Source organism: Pistacia vera, unplaced genomic scaffold, assembly GCF_008641045.1.
Source record: "Pistacia vera cultivar Batoury unplaced genomic scaffold, PisVer_v2 Contig218, whole genome shotgun sequence".
Lineage (NCBI taxonomy): Eukaryota > Viridiplantae > Streptophyta > Magnoliopsida > Sapindales > Anacardiaceae > Pistacia > Pistacia vera.
Genome location: NW_022196022.1, coordinates 939,421 through 953,162, shown reverse-complemented (window position 1 = coordinate 953,162; position 13,742 = coordinate 939,421). Strand labels below are relative to the sequence as shown.

The 13,742-nt window shown below is 39.9% G+C and overlaps 2 protein-coding genes across 2 annotated transcripts; both read right to left on the bottom strand.

The window, feature by feature from the left end:
- Positions 1-2,773: 2,773 nt before the first annotated feature.
- On the bottom strand, positions 2,774-4,023 carry LOC116130201. Its single transcript, XM_031415939.1, has 5 exons — positions 3,976-4,023; positions 3,632-3,793; positions 3,478-3,531; positions 3,198-3,344; positions 2,774-3,103 (listed from the first exon to the last, which is right to left on the bottom strand). Exons 1-5 carry the CDS (start codon positions 4,021-4,023, stop codon positions 2,774-2,776), a joined length of 741 nt encoding a protein of 246 aa, XP_031271799.1.
- Positions 4,024-5,209: 1,186 nt separating this feature from the next.
- On the bottom strand, positions 5,210-10,201 carry LOC116130149 (4-coumarate--CoA ligase-like 9). Its single transcript, XM_031415897.1, has 6 exons — positions 8,926-10,201; positions 8,021-8,210; positions 7,017-7,162; positions 6,851-6,918; positions 6,108-6,210; positions 5,210-5,577 (listed from the first exon to the last, which is right to left on the bottom strand). The coding sequence occupies exons 1-6, from the start codon at positions 9,970-9,972 to the stop codon at positions 5,452-5,454; spliced, it is 1,680 nt and encodes a 559-aa protein (XP_031271757.1). The 5' UTR covers positions 9,973-10,201; the 3' UTR covers positions 5,210-5,451.
- Positions 10,202-13,742: the final 3,541 nt, after the last annotated feature.

Below are 13,742 nucleotides of genomic sequence, written 5' to 3'. Positions count from 1 at the left end.
CCTCACCTCCCTTATCAAAACCGCTATCATTTCCACTCCTCTGCACCATTAAATCGTCGACCGCCACTCAGTGGAATTGCGCGCTTCTTGTCGATTTCCAACCAATTTCGACAACAAAAACCTACCCCGACACCATCTTTTGATCCATTGGCATCCCCTCTCTAAAACCCCCACAACCCCAAGCTGTGATTGCTAGTTGGTTGTCGCCCACCACTTCCCCAATGAATTCTTAATAGTTGAAATTGGGTTTTCAATTGGAGTTTGTTTTGAAGCTTAGTTGAAGGGAAATTGATTGTTTATGGAAGTGTTTCTTATTGTTGTTGATTTTGTATTTTTTTTTGGCTGTTTCCCGTCGCCAGCCATAAAACCACCTGCTGGACCCTTTGCCCCAACCAACATCCAAGCTTCTCCCCCTTGTGTGCTGCTCCAGTGCACACAACCCACCGTGCACGAGCTCAAGTTCCCAGCTGTCACGAGGCCCTCATGCGGCAACCAAAATCTGGCCATTGTGAGGGCTAAGAAGTAGCCATTTGGCTACTGCTTCTTGGCCCTCTCGATGGCCAGATTTTGGCTGCTGCGTGAAGGCCTCATTGCAGTTGGATTTTGTGGCCACAAAGCCCTCACGGGGCGACCAAATTCTAGCCACTGTGAGGGCCAAGAATCAGCCATTTGATTGCTGCTTTTTGGCCCACGCAAAGGCCAAGTCTGGCCGCCATCAGAGAAATGTTAGAGAGAGAGTGCTTGTGAGAGAAATTTAAGACACAGAGGGTTGATTTTAAATTTTTATTTTTATTTCAAATTTATTGCGGTATAAATGACCATTTTACCTTGTATCCATTAAATTAAACGTTTTTGTGTTAATTTAAGAGTGGAAATATAGAATTTATGAAACAGAGGTAATAACTTGGGTTTATGTTAAACCTCGGGTAGGAACTGTCGTTTACACATACTATCTCTACAAATTTGCTTGTCAAATTTTTTAATGATTCATGTGATTACACATTTACACTGATTATCTAATATAATTGTTGATTAAAATAATTGGAAATACATTAATCCCTCTATCAAAAATGATATAGTCACCGAAGGTTGTGCACCAATTTCATGCACCGAATGACATAGCAAAATCTTGACTGTCGATTAATAATCAGTTAAAATTAATCAACGATCAGAATTTTATTACGTTATTCGATGCATGAATTCGATACACTATTTCAATGACAGTAGCATTAATCATCCGCTTATTGGCTAGTGCCAGATCTCAGTTATAAGTTTTTTTTTGTTTTTCCCTGTTAAATCAAACAGAGTACGGGTAAACACTAAAAGGTATCTACACGTATTTTTCAATTAAAATAAAATAAAAAAACATTAAAACCTAGTATTAGTTGGATGCCTGCAATCCAAACTGCCACGTGTCTTTAGTGGATTCTATAACAAAAAGCCAATTGTTCATCTTCCTTCTTCTATCGCGCCAAAACCAACGCAAATAAACCCTAAAACTCATCACAGTTTTAGGTAATGGCCTGAACAAAACAAACGGGGAATAAATAAATGAATAAAATCAAAAGTCAAAGTTCGTAAGTAAATACATTTTGAAGAGGCGAGGGCAAATAAGAAGTCGTCTACGTTTCTTGCGCTGGTTTTCTCCGCGCTGTATACCCTCCTCCTGAATCTCCCGACCAGGTAAACAAACTTAATTGTCTATCTTGTTAATTCGTTGGTTTCGGTGCTCGGTGATTTTGATTTTTCGGGTTTTAGGAGTTGGCCAAGATTTCGATAACTGAAAATTTTGAGTTTTTTTTTATCTTAATCAAGTTTTAATTTGATTTTTTTACGGAGATTTTTTTTCGGGAGAACGTAATTAAAGATGGGTTTTAGGGTTTTAAGTGACTGGTTATTGGGAAAATGTAGAAAAGTTGAGTGAGAAGCATAATATTATTGCTCTGTCATCGAAGTGGGTAACCATAGCATATCAAATTATTTTCTCTGGTTTAATTGAGTGGAAGGAGGGAAACGCGAAATAACTTCACTAAAGTTCATCATCATATGCTTAAAGCTGAATTTCCATGTTGCACTAACAAGTAGATAATTTCCTTGCAAGTTTCTTTTCCATTTGGATTTGGGTACTAATAAATACATATATGTGCTACAATATTGTTCATCAGAAAAGTTTAGAATTTACATTTTCTCAAAGAAACTAATAATCTCCAATATCACTTTTCGTTTGGCCTATCCTGTTTACAAATCTCAAGGGTCAGATAACAATAATCCATCTGGTGCATTATGTGCCTGTTGATTGGGAAGAAGCCCCATTTTGCAACATGTAAGAGATTTTATTCCATCATGTCTATGGTTTTCAATGTCACTGGCTTTATACTCATGCTGCCCTGTGACTTGTTTTTAAGCTATGTCCGTCATCAAAAGATGTTATTTTTAGCTGGCGGTGAAGGATTGGATTCCCCTGAAACCACCAAATCCTTCTTGTGATTTGTCGGTGACAAACTCAAGTGAGCAACCAAACTGCTTTATTGATGCAGCCGACCAATCTACAAGTGCCTTTTTTCCTAACCTTCAATTCAGAACCAGTAGCTGAATCCGTGAAGTCGGCGTTGTCGGCCTCTTGTTCCTTACATTGTTTTAAAAGCCGGACCGGAGGGTAACCCACTCTGCTGTCCGGGTCACAGTTCAACTGGTCCAATCAGTTGGACCGACAGTTGGACTGGTGATGTCATCACACATTATGGTGATGTCATCACACATTATGATGATGTCATCACACATAATCTGAAACATAGTAAACATCATAGCAGTTGTACTCATCTGCATAAGTAGATACCCATTCCAGGAACTTCAAGATACGAGAATTATCAAGAACTCTCATTCTCTTCATGTAACATGAATCGCCGAAAATTGGGTCTAGATATTCTCCATTTCCCATTTTCGTTGCAGTGTGGGGAGATTGCCCCAACTTTAAGCTGTAAACTTCACCTCCCCATTCTACACTTTCTGCACCACTAATTATCAAACTAAACAAGTTATGAGGCCAGTACCCCACGTTGATTTTTTCTCCATACTGCATCCACCAATTGCTTGTATTTGGATCCTGAAATCAAAGGATTATAAAAATTCTGAAGATATGAGAATAAAATATTATTCAAAGCGTTTTCAATGAAAGAAAAGTTCCATTTCGTTTTTACCTTAAATATGTAAATACTTATCTGGTATGGAAGGCCGTTAGCTACTGAGATGGGATAAATTGCAACCCCAAGTGCAATTTCCTTGATAGTTTGAACAAAACCAGGGCAAGTAAGATCAAAGCACCCTATTGCCTTTGATCCATCAACCTATTTAATAAAGAAAAGAAATAAAATTTTGGATCTTATGTTGTGTATTTAGACTATTTAGTAGCATAGACATCTCCACAAGAAGTTAACCTCCATAAAAGTTATAATAACCTATTTGTTGACAAGTACTTACGGTCCAATCTACATACAATCGAGTCTTCTTATCCCCATACACTCTTGGATTTACCTGAAAAATTATGAACCAAAAAAGGAAAAAAGGTATTTGTTTAGCTAGTGCTGTAATGGATGAATGACTGAACTGAAAAAGAATTCTTAGTTATACTAACTGCCCATCCAGATTCAATGCTTTCAAAATCGTAGTAAGGACCACTTTGGAGACTAACTCGGGAAGTACTGTACTCATCGTCAGATTCGACAGAAGGGTCCCAAACTTTGATGTCTGCTTTAGCTCCAAAGTAAATATAACCTAGTGTAAGCAGTATTGCCTTCTGATTTAATTACAGAAATTGAACCAAATCAGAAAAAATAGGAAAAAGATAATGATTCAAAGTGAATATGATCAGGTATTAACTATTAACCCTAAAAGTTCATAAGGGTACGAATCAGAAGATGTTCGCTAAATTTATTGTTTGCAACTCACCTTGAATCAAATTGGATTGTCAAGACATGCATGCCAATCAGCCTTCATGCGTCGATTTCCGGCGAGGGAGGAACGCATCGTCGCGATTTCAGAGACTGGAGTTGCGATCGATTTTAGTAAGGAATGGTTGCGATTTCAGCAAGGAATAGTTGCGATTTCAGCAAGATTCAGTTTTGATTTGTGTGGGATTTCAGATTTTCGTGATTTCATTCAAATTTTTTCAGAGTATTTTGTGCGTAGAGGAACTGGGGATGAAGAAACTGCGCGATGGGGAGAAAGTGAGAAAATTAGGGATTTTTTTGCCCTTTTCAGTGTTTGGGCCGATTTTGCTTGCGGTTCGGTTGGATCGGCGGTCTAGCACTGTTCACGCGGTCCATTGACGAGTTAAAATGGGTTATTGCATAATATCGGTTTTTATGTTGACTCGAACCGGACTCGTGACCAGTTCACGGTCCAACCGGTTGGACCGGCCGGTCCGGTCTGGCTTTTAAAACAGTGGTTCCTTATTCAAGTTCTTTATGACAGTTTCATCGTTAAGCTGTTTTTCAGGACGATTTATATCTACATCTTTGAGGGAATTTGTGATATTAGGTGTTTTGTTTTAATGTGTATAAAACGGTTTTTTCCTTCGTCAAAATATGGGATTTAAAAGTGATTACTTATTTAAAAGTATTGAAGTTAGTTAAACAAATTAATACATATTATATGATAACTATATTGGTTGATTTAAATTTATTTTTAATTTTGTACAGCTGTTATTTTAAAGTTTTAAGAAAGAAGGAAATGGTGTCTAAATAATCCCAAGGAGTTGGACGGTAAAAAAAGATTGTTTCTTTCTTTTGAGTTTTTTTATTCAAATTTTAGAATCACTTATCATAATAATATTGTGGTTTACCTGATACTTTAAGTTTATAGTTGAGATGATATCCCGATTGAAAATAAATAAAAAATAAAATTGGTGTCTAAATAACCTAGGAAAGGCCCTTTACACTTACCTTAGTTTAGTACTTGACTTAATTGTGGCAGCAAAAAGCAACTACGTGGAAATCCATGTTGATTCACTGAAGTGCTTGGTTTTGTGGAATTTGGTGACTATATAGGCTGGGAAAGGCCCCTTTTTTTGTAGATATGCGGCATGTTCATTCTTTTTATTCCCCCCATTTTGTATGTTTTCGATTTTGCAATTATATATTGAATTATTTGTTTCTCTTGCTTTTCATATTAAAAATAAGAAAAAAGAACAGAAATAATAAGTAAATGAGTATTGCATATTTTCCAAGATATAACACAGAATAAAAACAGAAAAAATGAAAACAGGAATACATTGAACGGATCCTTATATTATCACCCATGTAAAGAGAAGTGGTAAGGTTAGACCCAAATGGATACAAATTTTTTTGCAGCTGCTCTCAACTGAAATATCTTCAATAACTTCCTAACATTGGATAGTATGATGCATTTCTGAGCATCCAGCTAAGAACCCTCACTTTTGCAGGGAAAGATGGATCATAATTTAGACAAATTGCCAGAGAGAGCGTGATTCACCAGTTCCCTCCTTAAGATCTTTCCAGCAGGAGATTTTGGAATAGCATTGATAAAAGCTACACGTCGTATTTTCTTGTATGGTGCAACCTGCAATACCAAAACTCCAGGGTAAGAATATCATGAAACCTTAATTTGATGGTAAATTACTTCACAAAATGGTACATAAAAAGCAATGACTACTATGAGACGGAATATGTTATACAAACCAGATAGTTTTCTCAATAGAATAAACATTGATTTCGACAATAAGATTTCACTTAAGAGAACTGGAATGATAATGGTCAATCAAGCATGAAAACTTCATGTAATCTATTCCACTGTAATAATAAGTTATTTTGATAAATTAGGCGTAAAGATAAGAGTAGAAGCATATCCTAAGAACCAGACTGTTGCAAGATCAGATTATAGGTGGGAAGAGATTGAATAGCCTAGAAAGAAAACTAGCTATATCATAAAACTTATCAAATGTTAAATTATATCTTCATGAAACTAGGCTACCAAATGTGAATATTTTGTAGCCATGATTGATGAAAAGCAAAATGGAAAGACACTTAAGTCTAGCCTTTTAACTTCAAAAAGAAAATGCTTCATTGTTATATTAGTACTCAGAAACATGCCTGTTTTGCAATGAAATCCATAACTTGAGCTGCAGTGATATTGCTTCCAGGTTTTCTCACCACAAAAGCCATGGGAATCTGCCCTGCTTCTTCATCGGGATACCTGCTTGAGTATAAACCAAATGAATGAGAGATTTGCTCTGCTAAACCATTATGACATAAACCTTATTCCTATTGAAGGTCCAGATTGGGCTAGTCCACTTTAAGAACTATGAAACCCAAAAAGAAAAATACACTATTAGCTCCTCAATTCCCACTAATATTTATTAGCTCTTAACAGATGCATAACATTCCTTCAATTTTCAGACCCCAGAGAGTTGATTCATAAGAAACAAAGAAACCTGTCAATATTATAATATTTCTGCTCGTATAATTCTATTTTCTGCATCAATCATCTTATACAGTAAATTAAGTTTAAAATATCAAACAAATAATTTTAGGTAACTTTTACATTGCATATGCAAAAGCAACAACGATGAGTGGTAAAAGTGATTAAAAAAATCCTGATTCATGTGGATGAAGTGATCTCAGGATATATCCCATAGACCCTACATTCACTGTTGTTTCACCAAACACCATGAACTTTTCTGTTAGAGAAAATGTTCAGAAGTATTGCACAAGAGAATGCTTTGAAGATATTTGCGAACTAGTGAGCAAGTTAGTAGTTTCAAATAGTCATGATATAAGTCAAGTGTATGCAGATGTACTCAACAGAGGAAAAAAAAAAGACACTAGATACATACGGAATCACAGCAGCATCAGCAATTTCGGGATTCGATTGAAGTAAATGTTCCAACTCAGCTGGGGGAACCTGAAAGATATACCAGGTAAAATGAAATGAAATTATTCATCTACAACCATGTCTATCACGCCAAGGCAGCTGGTACAGATTTGGAGTTATAAAATCACCTGATATGCCTTGTATTTTATCAACTCCTTTAACCTATCAACAATGTAAAGGAAACCATTGGAATCAAAATAACATAGATCTCCAGTCTTTAACCAACCCTCTGAATCCAAGGTTTCAGATGTTGCCTTCTCATCTCCCACATAACCTGCTTTAAAACCATTCAGCTAATTATACAAGAAGCTTTATCATTTTGTTTATTACTAGAGATGATAGAGATGTTTAAATTAGAGACAGTGGTGAAACTCGGAATAGAAGTGCAAAGGCATTTTTGAGACAATAAGAAGTGTACAGTAACAAGCCAATCCATAGAAGAGATCATAGATTATACTTTAAATAAGCATTTCAACTGATGGTCTGTGTCAAAGACATATCCTCTTGAACAGTAAGAAAAAGAATACTAAAACACTGTCTAATAGTTGTCATGGGCCTTGTGGCAACTGGCAAATGAATACCCTCCAAAACTTATCTGTTTCGGAACAGGTAATAGCTGCCCCACATAAGTGTAATATGCGTGGTGGAATCAAAACGTTAAACTAAGAAAAGGAAGAGATTAGCCAGGCCAGTCAATGGTTTCAAGAATTGATATCCATCAACCACTTGCAGCAGCTATTTGCCAAAGAGGAGGCTTGCAACCTCTTTCAGCAAATGGCAGTGAGCCATGGCGGCCAATTATACTGTAGAGAAAGGGATGGTGAGTAAGTGATGCATAGGGATCAAAGGGATAAGAATGGAAGTGCCATTTACTAAAGCAAACTCCAAAGATGGGAAATCACCCTTCATATTGCCCTACCTACTCACTGAACAAGCCCATTGCATGCAACAGAATCACTTTGTCTGGTGAATTCTACAGAGCCAAACATGCATCTGCGAGTTCAATGATTCTAAAATTCTCTCTAATCAAAGAGTGAAAAGGGTACTACTACTGTAGAGATTTTGGGTGGCTGATATACTTCAGTCAATGATTATATAGGAAATTACAGTCATTATCTTCTCATTTTGTTACCTTTCATGATTGTTGGCCCTCGCAACCACAAATCCCCTTTCTGGCCTGGAGGTAGTGCTTCTCCACTTGCAGGATCGACAATCTTGGCTTCCATTAATTCAGCAAGACGACCAACTGAACCATACCTTTTCACCTCATCAGGCCCCATGGTCCTTGCTGCCCCTCCTCCAGTCTCAGTTAAACCATATCCCTAAGACAAAAGAAGAAGAAGAAGAAAAGATTTATACTCAGCAACCAGCATTTACTCATAGTACCCTTGAAATATTTTATTGACAAAAATAGGCATCACACTACGAAAATCAAAATGGAGAGAATATGCAACTCAAGTAATTCTGCAGAACATTACAAAGCAAACTTCCCGTCAATGTGGTTTCAACACAGTTTATGCAGATTTTCCATTGCTTTTCAGGAGTTGGTAAGTTTTAATGACTAAACTGACAACGATGAGAAGCGTAATAAAGATGTAAATATCAATTATAGGATATGGACAATCTACTTGTAACATTGCCCGGTCAAAAGCATGCTGTTATATCGACCTAATTGAAAGACATAACAACATCAAAGCTTTATCATTGTTAAGACAAATTCATAACTAACCAAAATTGATCACAAGTCTACGGCCAGTCCCCCAGCAGTAGCACTCTTCTTCATTGATTATAGAACAAATAAAGTCGAACAATCTCAACATCACCAAACTAATTTAGGCGACCAGAAACATTTAAAGCTAGTAACAGTGAAAGCATTTCATGTGATTAGAAAAGCAATCAATAAATTGGTCAACGCAAAATCTAGCATTATTATTTATTAATTACCTCCTAAAGCGGTCCATTTAACATTAGTTGAAAAACACAAGAAGTTACCAACATTAGATTCAAAATAAAAGGACAATTCAGATTCTCTCTTACCTGAAAAATCTCCACATTGGGAAACTTCTCCTTGAACTTCTCAGCAAGCTCTTTTCCAAGAGGCGCCCCACCGCAGCCGAGCACTAAAAGCGAGCTAAGATCGTACTTTTTAGTCAACTCCGACTTTACGAAAGCCACAATTAGAGGTGGTGAAACCGGCATGTAAGTAACTTTATACTTCTCCACCACCTTCAGCATTGTCTCAAAATCAAACCTCTCCATCAAAACCAAAGTCTCACCCAGAGTAAGCGCCCTCAACAACATAAAAAAACCGAAAACGTGAAACAGAGGCAGCGTGAATAACGAAACCGGATGTGGTGGTGGCGGTTCATCTGGGTTAACTTCCGGCTTCAAATGGTAGTGTCCGGAAATTAACGCAATCAAGTTCCGGTGTGTCAACAACACACCCTTGACTTTGCCGGTAGTTCCGGAAGAGTAAAGAATGGCTGACGAGTCGGACTGGTTTACCTCAACTCCAAGAGTAGAATTGATGAAGTTAACGTCGTCGTTTTGGTTCTGGTTTGATAAGGAAACGAACTGTGGGGAGTCGATTAGGATTGTACGCAGATTGGAGGGGAGTTTGTGAGAGGTATGCGACGTGGCGAAAGCGATGGAAGGCTTGCTGAGGTGGATTTGGTGAGAAATTTCAGAGTCGGAGCTGAGAGGATTGACGGGAGAGATGACAACGCCGAGTGCGAGAAGAGAGAAGTAAAGAACGGGGATGTTGAGAGAGGGAGGGGAAATGATGAAAGCGACATCGTTTCGGCGGAGAGAGTAGTGTGTCTTGAGTGAGAAGGAGAGAGAGTTAACTTGGCGGATGAACTGAGAGTAGGTGAGAGCTTGACCGGTGATGGCGTTGACGAGAAAAGTAGTGGAAGGAGTGGCAGTGGTGGAGGTTTGGAGAAGAGAGAGAGTGAATTGACTGATGGAGAGAGGCTGAGATGGTGGAGGAAGAGGAACGTTTGGTCTTAAGCTGTGGTAAGTTTTGGTTTGGGCGCAGAATCCACTGTTTGGATCAATAGAAGGGTTAGGATTGGGTTCCGCCATGAACGGAGAAATCAAAAGAGAGGGAGGGAGATGTGATATTTTTTGTGTGTGTGGTGGTGGTGGTGGCGGCAAAGTGCCTGCAGCTGACAATTAAATTAATTTAAGAAGGAAGCCTTAATAAAGGCTGAGCCAGAGCCAGAGCCAGACCTGAGTTGCGGTTCAAATTTGACATGTAAAGTAACTCTCCACAATACATTTGACTTAGAATTTGGGTTCTGCCATTCTAGATAACTGGTTGAAGTCAGAATGATTTAAAATGACAAGTTTATAGAGAGAATTAATTAAGTGTGGTTGTAGATAAACTAATAAAGTAATGTAAATGACTGGAAACGAAATACCCTACTATAATTGATAGAAACGTGAAATTCATTCATATTACTCATTCTTCTCCCACGACGTATTTCATGACGCATGTTATCAAATCATTTAAACGAAAAAAAAAAAAAAACGTGGGGACAGGTCTGAGCATAATAAATACTGTAAATGTGAATATTTCAAATTCTAAAGGTGGGTTTCATTGGATTACTTTTTAATTTCTTTAAATGTTTTTGTGTGTATACTACTTAGATTATGTAAAATCCGGATTTTCTTGACAAACAAATTGTTGATACGTGATTTTTACACCAACGACACGCACGTGAGAAATACTGAGCTGATCCAGAAGACACACGTGAAAGTGATGGATAATGAGACAGCAAATACAATGGGGGCAATTTTTAAAGTGGTTCGGATGCTAAGGTAGCAAGTCCTACGTCCACTGATGTTTATATTGATGATAAGGGTCAGGTCGCTTTTCGCTGACTGACTTTATAATGATATTACAAGGTATTGAATGCTAAGAATTCTAGGGAAAGAGAGAATAATTAATCAAGCGTAGAATGTGCCAGAAAAATCCCCCTTTAATGAGAGAGGAGCTCCCAATTTATAGTGGGATGCATTGAGGCAATGATCACTGAATCTGAAGTTGGTGGGATTATCAGTGCAAATCCCTCTTTATGTCACATTGCCCACCTTCCAGAGTGATTTGCGCGATTTAGAGTAGGGATTGGACACGTGGGAGCACCACAGCTCCTGACTGGCCTGACGCGCACCCACTATCCTGACGGAAGCAGACGGTGGTTGTTCCAATGATCTGACTCTTGTGGGCTGAATGGACCTGACGTCAGCCCTCATACTTTTTAGGCATAACAGAAGTCCCCTAGTTTTCAAGGTTTGAGGATTGAACATTGGAAACTATAAGTCATGCCACAGCGGGATGATTTCTAGAAATTCTGGCCTATTTGAAAGTAGGTCGGGATTGCATTTTTATAGGCGCGAACTCGCATGTTGATTGTTTGCAGAGGACGAGCGACCTAATTTCGTCTTACGTCACACGTTGTTCTGGTGATAGGGATGCATTTAATGAAGCAATCCCTGCGCTGACAGGTGTGTCCTTTGCGTGATAAATGCCAGCCAATCGCATTAAATGCGTTTTATGCTGAAACATCGCACTTTATCAGAACATTAAATGCGTTATACGTTGGAACGACGCCCCTTATCAGAACATTAAATGAGGATTTGAGACGAAATTAATGCTCTGAGAGAGGTATGGCCGTCGTTTGAGCTTTTCAACTGGAAAGGTGAAAGTCTGACTTTATCCAGTCGTTTCGTTCACCCCTCCATGCTGATAAGCGACACGTGGCTGAGATCAATGGTAAGAAACCTTTGCCGCCCAAACGTCGTTTCGATTCTGGGAAATCCAGACGCCGATTCACACGCTATAAAAATCTCAAATCGTTCTCAAGCAATGACACTAGAGCCTTTTTCACAGAGAGCAAAAGATTTTCGTAAACTTGGAACCTTTGTCTTCCAAACCTGCATTTTTCCGGCGTTTGAAGCAGAGGCTTTTGTCACACTCCGAGAGGTAAGAACTTCTCTGCCATTGTTTCATTATTTTCATGAGCTAATGGCGTCAGTCTTTCGGTAACCCATCGGAGACGAGACATTTGCGTCGGGTTTGAGCCATGAATGGTGGCTCGAATCGTGCTGTTAGGGTTTTCTTTAGGATTTAAGGAGTTTGTTTCCTCCCACGTCATCGTACGGAATAATGTACGGAGACAAAATGACCCTTCTGCTTGTCGCTTTTGCAGACTAGCAAAATGGACCCCTCAGCAACCACATCCGAGCAGGGAACCAGCTCGTCCTTACAGGGTGCTCCGAGTATCCCTCTCGAGGTCTTCTCGGTACTTACCGGGGACAAGCTTAAGAGGGTATTAGATCAGTACGGTATCAGGTGGACGTGTTCCATGACCTGACGCACTCATCGCAATATCCGTCAAGCGGTCTGGCCGTGATCTCCGAGGAGATTATCAAGGGTAGGGGACTAATCCCCTTCCACCCTTTCATCAGGTCGTTTTTGGACCACTTCGGGGTCGCGCCGATGCAGTTGACTCCGAACGCTTACGTCATTGCTATCGCAATGTACATCGCGTGCCAGGAGAGCGGGCTGGGCGAGCTGACCGCGATGGAGCTCGGATGCTCGTATTATTTGAAAAAGAGCAAGGACATAGATTCTTATTACTTGTCCAGGCAACCTTCTATCGCCGATGGGATACACAGTTATCCTAGCAACGCGGGGGCCTACGAAACGAAGTTTTTCTTCTTTCGCTATGATGGCCATTGCCGCTTCCAGGAACCGAGTAGGCCTCGTCCTCTTTGTTGTTGTTGTTGTTTTTTTTTTTTTTTTTGACAAACTCATTACATTCGAAGTGTGCACTTTCTAACGATCTGATTCCTTTCTGACAGTTAACAAAATGATCGACTTAGGGCTGCTCCTCGTCAGAAGAAGAATCGTGCACTTCGGCTCTCTACCCGAGTACCAGCGCGATGTGAAAAAACTCGTGACGACCACGAATTTGTGGAAATACGGGTTCTTTAACACAAACGCGTCGTTAGAGCCTCTGCCGAGTAAGTCCTGCTAACTGATTCTTTTCTAGTCGTGAAGTAGAATACCTTTGCTTACGATGCTTTGTATGCAGCACCCATGCCTCCGAAGGAGTCAGAGCAGCCGCGACGAAGGCCGCTCAATTTTCCTCAGTCGAAAAAAGCTAAGGCGGACGAAGCCGCTCAAACTATCCCCTTGGCTGAGGGTGCAACCTCGGGCCAACCGGCGCGACCTTCCAGAACTCTTCAGCCACAGCCGACAGAAAACGCGCCAATGCGAACCACGAAGGCCTCCCAGTCGTCACCTGCTCACCCGAGGATAAAGACAATGGCTCAGCAAAAGAAGAGGAGGCAGATTCAGGTCGAGGAGTCAGAGACCGAATCTGAGGGCGAGCAGCCAAAGAGGTCGAAGAAGGACGTTGGAAGGAGGTCGGGCAAGGAACCGATAGTCGATGTGGCCGCTGCTGAAGGTGCGAAGAAGGATACCCCAATGTTAGACTCGCTAGGGAACCTGCCGGAGTACCTACAGCCGATGGTTTATACCTTACTGGAATGCGGACTCTTCGAATCATTCGAGCAGTTCGTAAATTTCAGCGACGTCGACCTGATGTCCACATCGGTCCAACACTTAAGCAAGGTGAGCGAACTGTCCTCGGCGAGGATTACCCTTAGCTTCTTTTGATTGGCTAACTCTATCTTTCTTTGTTCGCAGACCCTTCTTTCCATGCGAATGTCTTTGGAGAAGACTCAGATAGGAGCCGCAAAAAGGGAAGGTTGCGCTGAAGGAAGAGAACGCAACTCTCAAGCGAAGCCTAGAAGCCGCCGAAACGGAGAGAAACCTATCTTCC